At 42.6% G+C, this 18186-nt stretch overlaps 1 protein-coding gene across 1 annotated transcript in view; it reads left to right on the top strand.

The window, feature by feature from the left end:
- Window positions 1-10925: 10925 nt before the first annotated feature.
- LOC135539591 (LHFPL tetraspan subfamily member 4 protein-like) overlaps window positions 10926-18186 on the top strand; it is a 63263-nt gene continuing 56002 nt past the window's right edge. The window contains exon 1 of the mRNA XM_064965560.1: window positions 10926-12047. Within this exon, the coding sequence (XP_064821632.1) occupies window positions 11642-12047 (406 nt within the window). The 5' untranslated portion in view covers window positions 10926-11641. The remainder of the gene's footprint in view (window positions 12048-18186) is intronic.

The raw sequence follows: 18186 nt of genomic DNA, 5'->3' as shown, positions 1-18186 counted from the left end.
CCTTGTCACAACACATCTGACCGGACCAAATCTGAACCAATTATAGAAGTCTATGTTTGGGCCGCACCAAAACAAATGACACAGGAAAGATGTCCGGTCAAGACTGGAAAACGACTTTGAATAGGCGTTGTGTCGGTCCGTGCTTACTGGGGTATAAATTGCTTTCCTTATTGCCAAGGCAAATAGAAAGCCAAATATGGTGTGGTATGAATGAAGGTGCATTGCATATGTTTACTGAAAGAAATATACAGTTGAAGTTGGAAGTTTACATACACCTTAGCCAAATACAATTAAACTCTGTTTATCACAATTCCTGACACTTAATCCTAGTAAAAAATCCCCGTTTTAGTTCAGTTAGAATCACCACTTTATTCTAAGAATGTGAAATGACAGAATAATAGTAGAGAATTATTTATTTCAGTTTTTATTTCTTTCATCACATTCCCAGTGGGTCAGAAGTTTACATACACTCAATTAGTATTTGGTAGTGAAATAATCTGTCTAAACAATTGTTGGGATTATTACTTGTGTCATGCACAAAGTAGATGTCCTAACTGACTTGCCAAAACTGTAATTTGTTAACAAGAGATATGTGGAGTGGTTGAAAAACTAGTTTTAATGACAACCTAAGTGTATGTAAACTTCCAACTTCAACTGTATGTTTCAGAGGTGAATGAATGAAAAATCGCTCTATAGTTTGTAGCCAAACCGTTAAACAACACAATATCAACCATTCGTGCGTTTCTGAAATATTCTATTCACCCATTGGCAGATTCTGTACTTCCATTAATTTTTTTGACTGGTTCCGGGGGACTTTCAGACGGGTCTTATGAGACCTGTGGGCGTCCTAAAGCAAAACATATATGTGTCTGTGAGAGTTCCATCTTTCCATAGAGGGGTAGTTTGTAGGCCAAACCATTCGGACTCCACAGACAATTTCATGGGAAGACCGATTTTTGAGATGTCTCATGGTCTGACAAACACCTCTCTGTGTTAAGCGTGTGTAGCGGAGGCGAAGTCAGGTGCAGGAGAGCAGAGTGTAGCAAACAGGCGCACTTTAATTCCGTTCCAAATTGACAGCACAATAAATACATACAGGTGCCAAAACCACGGAAACAACAAAAGTAATGCGCCTGACAAACCACATAACAATAAACAATTACACACAAATACATGATGGGAAACAGAGGGCTAAATACATGTAGGTTGATTAGGGATGGAAAACCAGGTGTATATGGGACAAGACAAAACAAATGGACATATGAAAAATAGAGAGGCGATGGCTAGAAAGCCAGTGACGTCGATCACCGAACGCCGCCCGAACAAGGAGAGGAGCCGACTTTGGCGGAGTCGTGACACTCTGGCTCTGTCACCTTTCACCGCAGATGAGGAAGTGTTACACAGGGGGATGTTTATTTTCATTTTTATACTAATTAGATTAGATTGCCCGTTTTAAGCCATTCAATGGTTCTTTGTACTTCAGAAAAGTTTTTTTTTCTTTTTTTAGTGATAATTAAAATGTAAGGTGGCTCATTAAAATACGATGAGTGAGAGTGCCATTCCAGTTTATGTAATCTGTTGTGTTATACCATTACTTTTTAAATATGACGATGACCAGGGGCGCAACTTTGGTTTTAGAACCTGGCTGTGGTTCTGGGGGTTTTCCCTTATAATTTTTGGGGGGCATCTAAAGCTCATTTCCTTCATTTCTACACAATATAATATGACCCTTTTGATGAGCGAGAAAGTTATAGACACCCAAATATCATACCCGCCCAAAAAATTATTGTGATGTTGAGAGGTTAGCATGTCTTGGGGGTATGATATTTGTGCATCTATCTTTCTTACTCATCATCATTCACACTTCATTTAGGATTATCCATAATCATTGTAGCATCCAAATCAATGTAGAAGTGTTTAGAAACATATTCTATTCTTATTTACAATAAGGACTCTGAAATGACACAATACATTATTTACCATTCATTTCTATTGAGCAAAAAATGATCTGAAACACAACCAAAACAAACAGAAAACACATCCAACAAATTTGTAGATTCACAAGCTTGATGTAGTCGTTGCGTGCTATGAGTGTCGGACTAAATACTTAACTTTTTACTACTTTAATACACATACAAGGGAATTTGTCCTAATACTTTTGCTCCCCTAAAATGGGGGTCTATGTACAAAAGTGTTGTAATTTCTAAACAGTTCACCCGATATGGATGAAAATTCCCTCAAATTAAAGCTGACAGTCTGCACTTTAACTTCACAGTCATTGTTTGATTTCAAACTTTTGGAGTATAGAGCCAAAAGAAGAAAAAATGATTCACTGTCCCAATATTTACGGAGGATTTATATCATAGGCCTAATAGTACTGTAGAGCTCTTTTTACTTGCAGCGCTCAAACCCAACACACGCCACTCAGCTTTAGAATCTTAGTAAAATATTTGTTATTGGTTTCGAGTCTGTTAGGCCAAGACCAGAGTGACAACCAACTCTATGGCAGAACCTAGGGCCAGGACTGAGCAGCCCAGCAGCTAGGGAATGCCTAAATAGGTATCTCCCCTGACGTGGACATGTTTTCAATACAGACTCCTTTTGTCGTACAGTATTCCATATAAGGCATCCAGACCTTATGGAAGTTGTACAGTATACCCTTAATCTTGTAATAAATCAAATCTAGTGATACATAACTTGACATTTCTGCCATCCATTGTGACGTTGTGGGAGGATAACCAACCTTCCGATTAATGGCAATGCTAGGTTACACAGTTTCTTCTGATAAGAGTCTTCAGTATCAACATTTCCAAGCAAACAAAAACAAGGAGAAGGGTGAATCTGTAAACATGCTGAGATAAAAGAACATACTCTTTGCCAGAATTCAGCCAGTCTTCACAAGAGCATAACATATGCAAATAGATCCCCTTTTTGTGTTTTACACCTCCCGCAGTGGAATAACATTTCTGAATACATTATATTCATGTTCACTGGCATATAGTACATTCTATGGATGGTCTTAAACTGCAGTAATTTATGTCTGTGATTATATGAACATGACTCGGCATTCAAGCATATCTGTATCCATTCATCATCATCAATGGTGTCTCCCAGGTCTTCCTCACATTTTTGTTTTACATATTTTGTGTCATGGGGAAAAACCTTTATCAACCCTTGATACAGTTTGGAAAATAAAGTGTTGCATCTGCAAAGGTTCACGTCAGCGCCGTCACAGATTGGTCTTCCCTAGTTGCCTGACCCTGGCCTGCTGAGACCCCTGTCACCATCTGATCCTTCTCAGATGAAGCATGACGAAGAATTACCTTGGTGTACATTAGTACATTATATTATTCAAGAATAGAATCAATGGTTCAATAATTGGATCAAGCATTATTCCCAGATCCCAGACTGTAGCCTACCCATCTACTCAAGATTGGAACTTTGCATAATTTCACTGGTTGTTATAATATATTGCAAAATTCACCTGAGCTCTGTAGACTGGTCTTCCCTGGCTGTCTGATCTGCTGGGACAACTGTCCCCATCTGATCCTGCTAAGGCATGATGAGCATAGTGTTGTGGACTGACTACACCATGAAAGTGAAGCCTGTAGAGCTGTTTATACCATGTCAGTGTGAAAAGTAGGGAATTAGCTTGGGAAACTGACAGATCAACAACATTACATTGCTGTACTGACTAACAAAAACTCACTTGTGCTGTCAAAAAAGTCAATATAGGTCTTCAATCGTTTGGCCACTGGTTTCATCGTTTTATTCGGGTCTAGTATGATTGAGGCAAAATGAATAGCTAAAGTTAGTGAAAACTAGCCAAGTTAATTTACTTCTGTTGAAATGGGACAAAACAAAGGCTTCAAAACTTTTCCATACACACAACAGCTGTTAGATACTGCTACCTGACAGATAGCTAGAGGCTAGAGCTAAACTGGCTGTGGTAGCTACTAGCTAGCTAGTTCATTCACTTCAGACAGAACTTCTGTCGAGAGGTGATTAAACATGTACTGTATTATCTAATGTTACATGTCAGTTACATGTAATTTTGTGAAAATGGTGCCGGAGGAGATGGCCGCTGTTTTACGGTCTCCTAACCAATTGTGCTATTATGCGGGGGTTTTTGCGATATTTGTAAATTATTTTGTACATAATGTTTCTGCAACTGTATCTCACGGAAGAAAAGAGCTTCTGGATATCAGGACAGCGATCACTGACCTCGGATTAGACAAAGATTTCTTCAACAACAACAACAAGCAGGACTCAAACAATATTCTCCAAACACCCCACAGGGCAGACATCCCAATTATTCGCAAAAGGAAGCGACGCAGAGGACAAAGAGCCGGATACCTCATCCAGACCCGCAGAAGGCAACTAGGAAAGCAGCCGTTACCGCCAATATTACTCACCAACGTGTAATCGTTGGAAAATAAACTAGACAAGGTAAGATCACGAATATAATATATCCTACCAATGCGACATCAAAAACTGTAATATCCTATGCTTCACGGAATCGTGGCTGAATAACGACATGGATATTCAGCTGGCGGGAGACACACTGCACCGGCAGGATAGAACAGCAGACTAAGACGAGGGGGAGGTCTGTGCATATTTGTGAATAACAGCTGGTGCACAAAATCTAAGGAAGTCTCTAGATTTTGCTCGCCTAAAGTAGAGTATATTGTGATAAACTGCAGGCCACACTGCTTGCCTAGAAACTTCTCAGCTATACTTTTCGTGGCTGTTTATTTACCACCACAGACAGATGCTGGCACTAACACCGCACTCAGTAAGCTGTGTAAGGAAATAAGCAAACAGGAAACCACTCACCCAGAGGCGGCGCTCCTAGTGGCCGTAGACTTTAATGCAGGGAAACTAAAATCAGTTCTACCAAATCTCTATCAACATGTTAAATGTGCAACAAGAGGGGGGGGGAATCTAGATCACCTGTACTCCACACACAGAGACGCGTAAAAAGCTCTCCCTCACCCTCCATTTGGTAAATCCGACCACAACTCTATCCTCCTGATTCCTGCTTACGAGCTAAAATTAAAGCAGGAAGCACCAGTGACTCGGTCTATAAAAAAATGGTCAGATGAAGCAGATGCTAAACTACAGGACTGCTTTGCTATCACAGACTGGAACATGTTCCGGGATTCTTCCGATGACATTGAGAAAGACACCACATCAGTCACTGGCTTTATCAATAAGAGCATTGAGGATATCGTCCCCACAGTGACTGTACGTACATACCCCAACCAGAAGCCATGGATTACAGGCAACATTTGCACAGAGCTAAAGGGTAGAGCTGTCGCTTTCAAGGTGCGGGACTCTAACCCGGAAGCTTACAAGAAATCCCGCTATGCCCTGCTACGAACCATCAAACAGGCAAAGTGTCAATACAGGTCTAAGATTGAATTGTACTACACTGGCTCCGACACTCGTCAGATGTGGCAGGGCTTGCAAACTATTACAGACTACAAAGGGAAGCACAGCCGCGAGCTGCCCAGTGACATGAGCCTACCAGATGAGCTAAATCACTTCTATGCTCGCTTCGAGGCAAGCAACACTGATGCATGCATGAGAGCATCAGCTGTTCCGGACAACTGTGTGATCACGCTCTCCGTAGCCGATGTGACTAAGACCTTTAAAACAGGTCAACATACACAAGGCTGCGGGGCCAAACGGATTACCAGGACGTGTGCTCCGGGCATGTGCTGACCAACTGGCATGTGTCTTCACTGACATTTTCAACATGATTGAGTCTGTTATACCAACATGCTTCAAGCAGACCACCATAGTCCCTGTGCCTAAGAACACAAAGGCAACCTGCCTAAATGACTACAGACCCGTAGCACTCACATCCGTAGCCATGAAGTGCTTTGAAAGGCTGGTAATGGCTCACATCAACACCATTATCCCAGAAACCCTAGACCCACTTAATTTGCATACCGCCCAAACAGATCCACAGATGATGCCATCTCTATTGCACTCCACACGGCCCTTTCCCACCTGGACAAAAGGAACACCTATGTGAGAATACTGTTCATTGACTACAGCTCAGCGTTCAACACCATAGTTCCCTCAAAGCTCATCACCAAGCTAAGGATCCTGGGACTAAACACCTCCCTCTGCAACTGGATCCTGGACTTCCTGACAGGCCACCCCCAGGTGGTGAGGGTAGGTAGCAACACATCTCCCACACTGATCCTCAACACTGGAGCTCCCCAGGGGTGCATGCTCAGTCCCCTCCTGTACTCCCTGTTCACCCACGACTGCATGGCCAGGCACGACTCTAACACCATCAGTCATGTTGCTGACGACACAACAGTGGCCGGCCTGATCACCGACAATGACGAGATAGTCTAAAGGGAGGAGATCAGAGACCTGGCCAGGTGGTGCCAGAATAACATCCTATCCCTCAAAGTAACCAAGACTAAGGAGATGATTGTGGACTACAGGAAAAGTAGCACCGAGCACGTCCCCATTCTCATCGACAGGGCTGTAGTGGAGCAGGTTGAGAGCTTCAAATTCCTTGGTGTCCACATCAACAACAAACTAGATTGGTCCAAACACACCAAGACAGTCGTGAAGAGGGCACGACAAAGCCTATTCCCCCTCAGGAAACCAAAAAGATTTGGCATGGGTCCTGAGATCCTCAAAAGGTTCTACGGCTGCAACATCGAGAGCATCCTGACTGGTTGCATCACTGCCTGGTACGGTAATTGCTCGGCCTCCGACCGCAAGGCACTTCAGAGGGTAGTGCGTACAGCCCAGTACATCACTGGGGCAAAGCTGCCTGCAATCCAGAACCTCTACACCAGGCGGTATCAGTGAAAGGCCCTAAAAATTGTCAAAGACCCCAGCCACCCCAGTCATAGACTGTTCTCTCTACTACCCCATGGCAAGCAGTACCGGAGTGCCAAGTCTAGGACAAAAAGGCTTCCCAACAGTTTTTACCCCCAAGCCATAAGACTCCTGAACAGGTAACCAAATGGTTACCCGGACTATTTGCATTGTGTGCCCTCCCCCAAATCCCTCTTTTATGCTGCTGCTACTCTCTGTTATCTTATATGCATCGTCACTTTAACTATACATTCATGTACATACTACCTAAATTCGCCCGACCAACCAGTGCTCCCGCACATTGGCTAACCCGGGCTATCTGCATTTTGTCCCACCACCAGCCAACCCCTCTTTTTACGCTTCTGCTACTCTCTGTTCATTATATATGCACAGTCACTTTAACAATACCTACATGTACATATTACCTTAATAAGCCTGACTAATAGGTGTCTGTATATAGCCTTGCTTCTCTTTTTTCAAATGTATTTTTACTGTTGTTTTATTTCTTTATTTTTTCTTTGCACCATTGGTTAGAGCCTGTAAGTAAGCATTTCACTGTAAGGTCTACACCTGTTGTATTCGGCACACGTGACAAATAAACTTTGATTTGATTTGATTTGAGTTCAACTACTAACTCAGCTCTTAAATACAAATTTTTCTGTCAAGTCAAACAGTAGTTACCTTGCCAGCTACATCAGTCAAATAAATAGTAGCCAGTTTCTGCTCTGCTTGCTTTTACAACTTGGAGAAAAATCACACACTCTGTGGTGTCCGCGAGGGTCCTAAATCCAACCCGCTTAAAACCACCAAACAGCCTACCTGACTGCTGTGAGGTGTGCACATGGTCCTACAGCACACCTTTGCCGCTTTTTGTATCAAAGTGCAATGAGAAAACTGGGGGGGGACAAAAATGCAATTTGAGAATATCGGGGGTTTATGTCCCCCCGTCCCCAGTGAAAGTTGCGCCCCTGATGGCCAGTGACGGTGTCTTGTATGCATAGCTACAAGAAGATGTTTTGAATAAGAGGTGTTGACACAGGCATTTGCAGGCTAGCAATAAAATACATTTCCTAATGTTTATTTTTTATTTAACTAGGCAAGTCAGTTAAGAACAAATTCTTATTTTCAATGACGGCCTAGGAACAGTGGGTTAACCTGCCTGTTCAGGGGCAGAACGTCAGATTTGTACCTAGTACCTTGTCAGCTCATGGGTTTGAACTTGCAAACCTGCAAACTTCCAGTGACGAGTCCAACGCTCTAACCACTAGGCTACCATGATGAGTAGCCTAAGCATAGGACAAGATTGGGCAACGGTAGTCACTGCAGCCTTTGTTAATTTAACTCATGACTGTTTGCAAAACAAATAGACCGATGTGAATAAAGCGCACATTGCTTTCTACTGCATAACTACAACGTGTGTGTATGTGAGAAAGAGACAACAAGAGGGGTGCCTATTAAAACAGCACAAATGGACAGCTTTGCGATCCATTTTGGAAAAAAGTGCTCAACCCAATCCAGCACCGGCAGGTGGAAAGCGTCACTCGTTGGGCAGCACCCAACACTGTACTGCTTGCTGGACTGGTGGGCTAGTACGCCTATGTGTTTGACATGGGCAGGAGCAGGCCTCCGACCCCGAAGGCGAGAGAATGCCCTGTACCTTACTTGATATGGTTCCCATTCCTTTTTCGACAAATTTAGAGTGGTAAACTAATAGAAAATATACATGGAAGACTATTGCGGGCTGCGCTCCAGATCACTTGATATCCAACACAAGGGGGAGAGAGGAGAAGCGGGAGAGAGAAAGGGGAGATGGAAAGAAAGGGAGAGAGACCGAACTCAACTCAAACTAAACTGTCTAACATTCAGCACAGCATGTTCAACTCCAACCCCCCACAATTGAACATATAAGAGTATATCATGAGTGCACCACTAATCAGTTATATCAATAATGAAGCTGAAAAAGAGTTTAATTGTTTTTTATTGCAACACAAACTCTTACACCTCTTCTGCAATTGTACTATTTCACCACCAGGGTGAATGGTGAAAATAGCCCACAGTAGGGATGCACCCCTACTTCCTGCGGCTATGATTGTGTGGCATTGTGTCAACTGAGAACCAGGGGTGGGGGAAATGCTGCCTTCGCAAGAAGCCTCCAAGATTTACCATGATAACGACATGAATTCGCGGGCCATTGGGGTTCTGTGGGCTATTTCACCATATGTTTGGCCATTATTAACGTGGTGCTGTTCATTCAGCCCTACTAGATTGGGGACAGCGTGAACACCCCACACGCCGGCTACTTCGGATTTTCCACTACTGCGTGGGCACTGGGATCTCCAACCGGCAGCTTACCTGCCAAGGAACCTTCGCCGAATTGAGCAGCATCCCTTCGAGCGCATTTAAAGTTGTCATCTTCTTCGTGTTGCTGTCCATGGTGCTGATCTTGGGATGCATCGCTTGCTTCATCCTCTTCTTCTTCTGCAACACGGCCACTGTCTACAAGACCTGCGCTTGGATGCAGCTGCTATGTGGTAAAATATTGGCGTTTGGGTAGCAACCACCACGGATGGGGAAATTAATGCGTTCTGCTGCATCTCCAGCATCCCTAATTCCTGCGGCTATGCTTGTATGGCATTGTGTTAGTTGAGAACTGTTGTCTAAATCAGTGGTTCTCAATTCTCTCCTTACGGACCCCAAGCCATTCCAGGGCAAGCACACCTGATTAAACTCCTCAATTAACACAATTTATGGAATTTTAACAATATAATATGACTGACCAGGAAAAATAACCCTGTATGGTTCTTTAAAAGGTTATTTGTAGAACTTTTGAGATTAAGAAATGTTCTTTATAGAGCCATTCTCAATAAAGGTTCTATAAATAACCATTAAAAATGGTTCCTTATAGCACCATAAGGGTTCTTTATAGAACCTACAAAAAAGGATTCTTTACTGAACAAAAATATAAACGCAACAAGCAACAATTTCAACAATTTTACTGAGTTTCAGTTAATATAAGGAAATCAGTCAATTGAAATAAATTAATTAGGCCCTAATCTATGGATTTCACCCACTGGAGAGTCAGGCCCAGCCAATCAGAATATGTTTTTCCCCACAAAAGGGCTTTATTACTGACAGAAACACTCCTCTGTTTCATCAGCTGTTCGAGTGGCCGGTCTCAGACAATCCTGCAGGTGAAGAAACCGGATGTGGAGGTCCTGGGCTGGCGTGGTTTTGAGGTCAGTTGGACGTACTGCCAAATTCTCTAAAACAACGTTGGATGTGGCTTATGTTAGGTAAATTAACATTCAATTCTCTGGCAACAGCTCTGGTGGTCATGCCTGCAATCAGCATGCCAATTGTATGCTCACTCAAAACTACACATTTTAGAGTGGCCTTTTATTGTCCCCAGCACAAGGTGCATTTGTGTAATGATCAAGCTGTTTAATCAACTTCTTGATATGCCACACATGTCAGGTGGATGGAATATCTTGGCAAAGGAGAAATGCTCACTAACATGGATGTAAACACATTTGTGCACACAATTTGAGAGAAATCATATTTTTGTGCATACGGAACATTTCTGGGATCTTTTATTTCAGTTCATAACACATGGGACCAACACCTTACATGTTGCGTTCATATTATTGTTCAGTATATATAGCACCAAAAAGGGATCCCCTATGGTTAAAAGCATTATAACCCTTATTTGGCACTATATGTAACCATTTGTTTTTAGTGTGCAGGATGCAATGTGGTTAGAAAATTAACCAACTTGACGTTGCCTTTAAATCATTGCCATGTTTAAACACCTATTAATTATTTTGACAATGGATAAGTAGCCCAGCAGGTTTTGTTTAGCCCTGTAAGTCCCCGTAGCATAGCCTATACATCCATGCACCATTTTACAATTGTTTTCTCTGTAGGCTATACATCAACTTGTGTTTGGTTGGGATTTGAGAATTACCAGTGAGGTATGAGCACTGGAGGCGTTCACATTTCTGCAATATTCAAACGTGTGCGCGCCATAATCGACAACCCTCAACATCCCCCGGTGAGCGTGATCGCGCGGAGAAGAGAGGCGGAGGAGAGAGTAAGAGGGAAAACCAGGAGATAGTATTAAAACCCACGACCATGGGGTCTTGTATGTACAGTGGTGATACGACTTAAGCCCAGTTTTTCTCGTCTTCATTCTTCAAAGGACAAGTATCGGTCTCTTTTTCCGGCTGTATGTAACAACATGACAGGCGTTTGTAACGAATGCTCCCGTTTTCCTTACATCTCAATTCGTTCGCGGAAGATTCATCAGTGGGGCTCGGCAGCGCTGCTTGTCTCTCATTTGAACCGTTCGGTCTAATGGGAGTCGTATAGCTTCATTATTAACACTGACGGTGGTGGTGAATGGCAAATAATGCGTCTAATCCAGTTTTTCCAAGACCATTGTTTTGTGCATTGTGAGCTTGATCGACTCTGCTGTGTCGTTACGTGTTGAGAGGAGGGAGGATCTTCCCCATCATTGTTGAATCACGCTTTGGGCTTAACGCTTCGGTCTTCCGTTATTTGGAAACCATTTGGATGTGATACTAAATAAAGCCAGAAACCTGGACCTGGACCTGGGGAGACAGTGGGCCTAGGGAGACAGTGCAGACCTTTGTGTAATTTGTATAAAAACATTTTTATCTCCATATTTTAGAGACCCCGGAGTGTGCATATCAAAAGCGTAGCTGAGGGACCATTGAAGAAGAAAGGGGGGAGACGAGGAGATTACGAGGTAACGCCAGGGGTGGGGAAAATGCTGCCTTCGCAAGAAGCCTCCAAGATTTACCATGACAACTACATGCGGAATTCGCGGGCCATTGGGGTTCTGTGGGCTATTTTCACCATATGTTTGGCCATTATTAACGTGGTGGTGTTCATTCAGCCCTACTGGATTGGGGACAGCGTGAACACCCCACACGCCGGCTACTTCGGTTTGTTCCACTACTGCGTGGGCACTGGGAACTCCAACCGGGAGCTCACCTGCCAAGGAACCTTCGCCGAATTCAGCAGCATCCCTTCGAGCGCATTTAAAGCGGCAACCTTCTTCGTGTTGCTGTCCATGGTGCTGATCTTGGGATGCATCGCCTGCTTCATCCTCTTCTTCTTCTGCAACACCGCCACTGTCTACAAGACCTGCGCTTGGATGCAGCTGCTATGTGGTAAGATATTGGCGTTTGGGTAGCAACCACCACGGATGGGGCAAATCACGTATTCTACTCACAAACATTGAGGGGTCCATTACTTTCCTCGCTGTTCAACAACACCTGGGTGTGCTGTTGTAGCCTACTGTGTATGTGTGTGTGTGTGTGTGTGTGTGTGTGTGTGTGTGTGTGTGTGTGTGTGTGTGTGTGTGTGTGTGTGTGTGTGTGTGTGTGTGTGTGTGTGTGTGTGTGTGTGTGTGTGTGTGTGTGTGTGGTATTGTATTACTAGGTACCGGAAATCCCCAAAAGTCCCCACAAGGATAGTAAAACAAGGAAAATTCTCTCTCATGGGGACATTTCCCGAAATCCCTACGAGGACAAAGGCTATTTTAAGATTAGGGGTTATGGTTACAATTAGAGTTAGGATTACAATTATGGTTAGACATTGTGGTTAGGGGTTAGGATAAGGTAAGGGATAAGGTTAGGGTTAGGGGAAATAGGATTTTCAATGGAAAGTAAAAACATATGGCTTGTGGGCTGTGTGTGTGAGAGAGAGAGCGAGATAGAGAGCGAGATAGAGAGCGAGATAGAGCGAGTGAGAAACAGAGAAGGGGAAACCCCTTGACGATCAAACCCCTTGCGGATTCAAGTTTTAATCTTGATCACTGTGGCCACGTGACATCGGGGATGAAACAAATTGTTATAGTGTAATTATATGAAATTATGCCCATTAACTTCCTTGGAAGTATTGCAACAGCTATCACATGTTCTATGTATGTGACTAAGTGCCCATATAGCCATAGCCTACACAATGCCTGATTTTAATACCTGATATTTTTCACAAAGTCTTGGTCAAGTTAATTTAGTTCTCATCATTGGGAACGCACAGCTGAATTCCTGTCGTGGTTTCTTGAATTTCTGTCGTGGTTTTAAACTGGATTTCTGCGTAATTACATGCGTATAACATGGTAATGGCACTGGTGTATATAGCTATGTCACGACCATGAATCAGACAATTGAATATGATATAATATGATTCGCTTTTTTGACTAGTTTTGAATGGAACCCAGTGAAGGACGTGTAAAACAAAATGGTGATTTGTCTGGATGGTGAGTATTCGCTTTGATATTTCTTGGCGTAATTGCGCACGCATGCACGTGCACACACACACACACTTCACAGCATTGGCAAAATGGGGGGATTCGGGAAACCTCAATCTGCTGTTGCACTATTGTTCTGCTTCAAAGTTATAGTATTGGAGAAGGCATGGCATGCACAGGAGAGGGAGGAATATGGTGGACTCAGTACCCCTTCAAATCAAATTTGTCCTAATTTTCTGCTCTGCCAAGTCACTGTCTAGAGAGGGAGGGAAGTAGGGAAATGGAAAGGGAACAAGAGAGAGAGAGAGACAGAGAGGGGGCAGGGGGAGATGGCATAGGTAGTAGTTCACAGCTGGATGACACTGGGATAGGATATACTGGAACCAAGGCCTTGTTCAAAGTTAGTGCACTATAAAGGGAATAGGATTCCATTTGTGATGCTACATATCAATTGAATGGTAAGCTGTGGAGTTCCATCAGCACCTCTGTCACCAGGAATGCAACAGTAGGCAACAGACTCATTTGAATGCACTCCAGCTTTACTGATAGCAGGATGTTTTCATTCAGTGTAATGTAGAATTCTAGAAAAGCAAAGGTATACAGTGCCTTCGGAAAGTATTCAGACCCCTTGACTTTTTCCACATATTGTTATGTCACAGCATTATTTTAAAACGGATTAAATAAAAACATGTATCAGCAATCTACACACAATACCCCATAATGACAAAGTGAATGTTTGCTAATTTATTAAAAATAAAAAACAGAAATACCTTACTTGTTTAAGTATTCAGACCCTTTGCTATGAGTCTCAAAATTGAGCTAAGGTGCTTCCTGTTTCCATGAATCATCCTTGAGATGTTTCTACAACATGATTGGAGTCCACCTGTGGTCAATTTAATAGATTGGACATGATTTGGAAAGGCACACACGTCCAAATAAGGTCCACAGTTGACAGTGCATGTCAGAGTAAAGGGTCTGAATACTTATGTAAATGTGATATATATATTTTTTTTACATATATATATAACTTAGCAAACATTTCCAAAAATCTGTTTTCCCTTTATCATTATGGGGTATTGTGTGTAGATTGATGAGGGGGGGGAAAAAACATTTGAATCAATTTTAGAAAAAGGCTGTAACGTAACAAAATGTGGAAAAAGTCAAGGGGCCTGAATGCTTCCCGAAGGCACTGTACATGTAGTTCCGATTCTCATGTAATGTGCTTACATTTTCGTTTCCCCCTTTCTGCCATAAAGGTTATGTTTGACATGACATAACATGGAATTGGTTTTTAGGGGCTCCTACAGTATAACCATTTCACACGATCGTGCCGAACCAAGCCAAACTGTGTTGGATATTTACTTTTCACCTTTTACGCACAATTCCAGCTACTATGGTGGGCCAGCTCAGTACAGCTTGGTTTGGCTATACTCGGTTCGGCTGTTGTATGAAAAGCTCTCTACAAAGCCGCAAATGTAGAGTGTCTTATTTTCCTCTTCCCCCCTTCACTCTCTCTTACTCTGTCACCCCTCCCTCCTCTTCCTTCTCTCTGGTCCAGGGATGGGAAACTGTCCCCATTTGTATACCTGCGGATCGACCCCCCCACACGCACATTTTGTTACTTTACAGCTTTATTCAAAAATGTATTCTATTATTTCTTCCGTCAACAATCTACACACAATACAAGACCATGATAAAGCAAAAACAGGTTTTTAGACATTTTTGCCAATTGATAAAAACATTTTTTAAATACCTAAGTGTGGCAGTCACTCAATTAGCCCATGTCTGCAATTTTCTGTTGTTGTTGATTTTTTAGTGGCCAACTGTCTAAACTTGTATTAATCATGATTTAATTACCGACTGGGGGGCCCCCAATATCATATTTAAAACTGCCCCAAATTTCTCTCATTTTGCATTAAATTAGTTAGAAAATGGTAAAGTCCTCTCTCCATCCCATGGTAAAATGTGTAGAGTTGCATTAAATTAGTTAGAAAAATGTAAAGTCCTCTCTCCACCCCATGGTATAATGTGTAGAATTGCATTAAATTAGTTAGAAAACTGTAAAGTCCTCTCTCCACCCCATGGTAAAATGTGTAGAATTGCATTAAATTAGTTAGAAAACTGTAAAGTCCTCTCTCCACCCCATGGTAAAATGTGTAGAATTGCAGCAAACCAGCTTTGACGTAATTCTTTTTTTAAATGGCCATTGGCAAAAATGTGTTATCAGGTGTCAATATGGTGGTTGCTAAAATGTTTTGCTTACAATGGGGGAGGGGGTTGGGAGGCAACAACATTTATTTTAAGGCCCCCAAAAGGCTAGGGCTGGCTCTGAGTGCATGTGTGGGTATGGATGTGTGTTCGCAGACCCACGAGCCACTAATGGGCCCTCAATTTTTGTGGCCCCCACCCCCATTAAAGTTGTCCATCGTTTGTCCTTCCCATGATGCAACGTGTGTATGTTCAGGTAGGCAGACGGTATGAAACTGTGGCTGTTCTCGCTGTACATTCGTTTTGCACCTTCTGTCTCTTTCACATGGAACAAGCTCAGAGGCCTGTTGTCGTCGCGTTCGATCTCGGCTTTTAGCACTTGTGCTTTTCCTTTTTTCTTTTTAAATCAACATATATATATATATATATATATTTTTTTTTTTTTTTTTGTAGTGGACTACTTTGGCAGCTGCTCAAAACTGAAGGAAAAAAACACGTAATCAGAGCTGCTCTTGCAGGAGTACTGATTCTATGTATTAGCCTTCCTCACCTTCTACTGACTACATGCCTTCTATACCCAAAGTGTAGCTGTCTTCAATCATGAGAGCAAGTACGTTTCGAGCACGTAGCAATGAGTGAAATCCTCCAATAGCCTTCTGTAAGAGAATGGAGGGAAGACTACAAGAAGGCATGCTGGACTGGAGCAGGCCTAGATGACATTGCTTAAAAAGTAGAACGGTTATTGGCAACATTCTTTTAAAATGTAGCAGGCTACTACAGTGTATTTCTGCAAATGTATTTTTTTAACACTAGTACAAGCTCAGCAGTAACTCAGTTATCTCTAAAAGATGGGCCGCATAGGTGATTTGCTGAGTTCAATGAGATATTGACTGTCGGCTCGAAAGGTGCTAACGAGTGTGAAGACGGGCAGCATTTCTCCCAGTTACAGTTTTCCTCCAGTATTTACGGACTGAGAAGTTAAAGGCCCAGTGCAGTCAAACTCCTGTGTTTTGTATCATATTGTATGACAGTTGTAAAATTGTGATAAAAAAATACAAATCTATGTTATTTCCTGATAGTTGCTGGTTGAAAATACAATCTACACAGGACCTTCTAATCAGCAGGATTGTCTGGGCGGGACATTCAGCTTTCCAGGGTGACATCACCATGTGGTAAATCGGTTAATATGATATTGGGTATAAAAAATGGCTGCATTTGGACTTTGGACTTTTGATGATATCATTGGGTAGAACTTTTAAACCTTATATTCTTTCTACAAAACATAGAAATGTGCCATTTTCACATTTGTAGACACTGGAGATAATGAAAATGAGGTTGAAACGTGTGGAATTGCTCTTTTAAAGGCACTATTTTAAAAACATAATTTACAATGTTGTAATCTTAAGAGACACTCATCGCCATACCATGTCAAGAAATGGGCCATATCCAGGTATTTACAGTAGCTTTACGTAATGACATCACTGTGAGACCCCCTGTAAATGTTAGGTTGGATAATATGGTCCTATCTTATTAGACACATACGAGAGTCACGATTTCGTGTTGTTACCTTCAGCGGTGGCATTGTAGCTGTTTTGCTTCTGTCTGTGTGCGTGGGAGAGAATGTAGTTCCATCATCGACTGAGAGCTCACAATAATCATTCAGGGACAGAGCGATAAATAGGCCTAGAGGACGAGGAACACGAGGTATGAGGTAATTCATGAAATCATCCACACTCACCTGGTCCCTTCACACACTCTCTCTCTCTCTCTCTCTCTCTCTCTCTCTCTCTCTCTCCAATTGCTGATATAAACCATCATTGGCGTCGGCTAATGGGGATCCTAATAAATAAAATTAGAAACATTTAAAAATCATCAAAGTTATATTGGAAACAAAGGCCTGTAGTTTTTGCGGTCTGACACTGGGATTGATTATAAAATTGCGATAAAGCACTGCACCAAAGCTAACAATTTGGTTCACAGACGTTAAGTCAGATTGAAATGTTATTTTACATTTCAACGTACAAGGGGTCCAGGAGTTCCTTCATTGTTTACCGTTTACTGCCTCTTATCTTTCCATCCCTGCACCTTTTACTCTCTCTCTCACTCGTTCCATCTTTGTGCTTCTTTCTCTCCCTCCCTTTCATCTCTTGATCAACACCCTCATGAAAATGGCTGTTTTATGGGGAGTATGTTGTGCTAAATGAGCCAACCAAAGAAAGACCAAATTAATGAACGAACTAACAAATGACAGAGAAAGATGCGGAAGGATAACAGGAGATTAGAAGGACAATATCAAGAACAAAAGAAGGGAGAGGGGAAAGTAAAAGAGGGAAAGAAACTAGGCGAAAATGTGAGTATGTTGTGGCTCTGTGTGGGTGCCAGTGGGGACCCTGTTAATGCAGATTTAAGCTCCAATCAGAGGGGGTGCCTGCCCAGGGTTTCACATCGTGGCAGCCCACTCTCTCTCCCATAATCCTCTCCTTTCCCCCAGACGTTAAGCCTCCGCCAATTACTGTACACTCCCCACGAAACCCCATTATCGATGGCAGATCACCGCTGCACGGCGCACACACACACACACACACACACACACACACACACACACACACACACACACACACACACACACACACACACACACACACACACACACACACACACACACACACGCATACACACCTCCCAGGGTGGAGGAGAGGAGAGAGGGAAGAGAGGTGAAATAGAGAAGGAGAGAGGAGAAGGAAGCAGACAGGGAAGGGTAGTACAAGTTAAATTCATTGGCCGGGGCCTTTGGAACAGTTCAGAGTCAAGGGAAATGTAGTTAAGAGGAGTTCACAGGTAATTGTCTG

This window comes from Oncorhynchus masou, chromosome 5, assembly GCF_036934945.1.
Source record: "Oncorhynchus masou masou isolate Uvic2021 chromosome 5, UVic_Omas_1.1, whole genome shotgun sequence".
In the NCBI taxonomy this organism is placed as follows: domain Eukaryota; kingdom Metazoa; phylum Chordata; class Actinopteri; order Salmoniformes; family Salmonidae; genus Oncorhynchus; species Oncorhynchus masou.
Note: the sequence above shows the minus strand (reverse complement) of the source record. Positions and strands in the feature narration are given on the sequence as shown.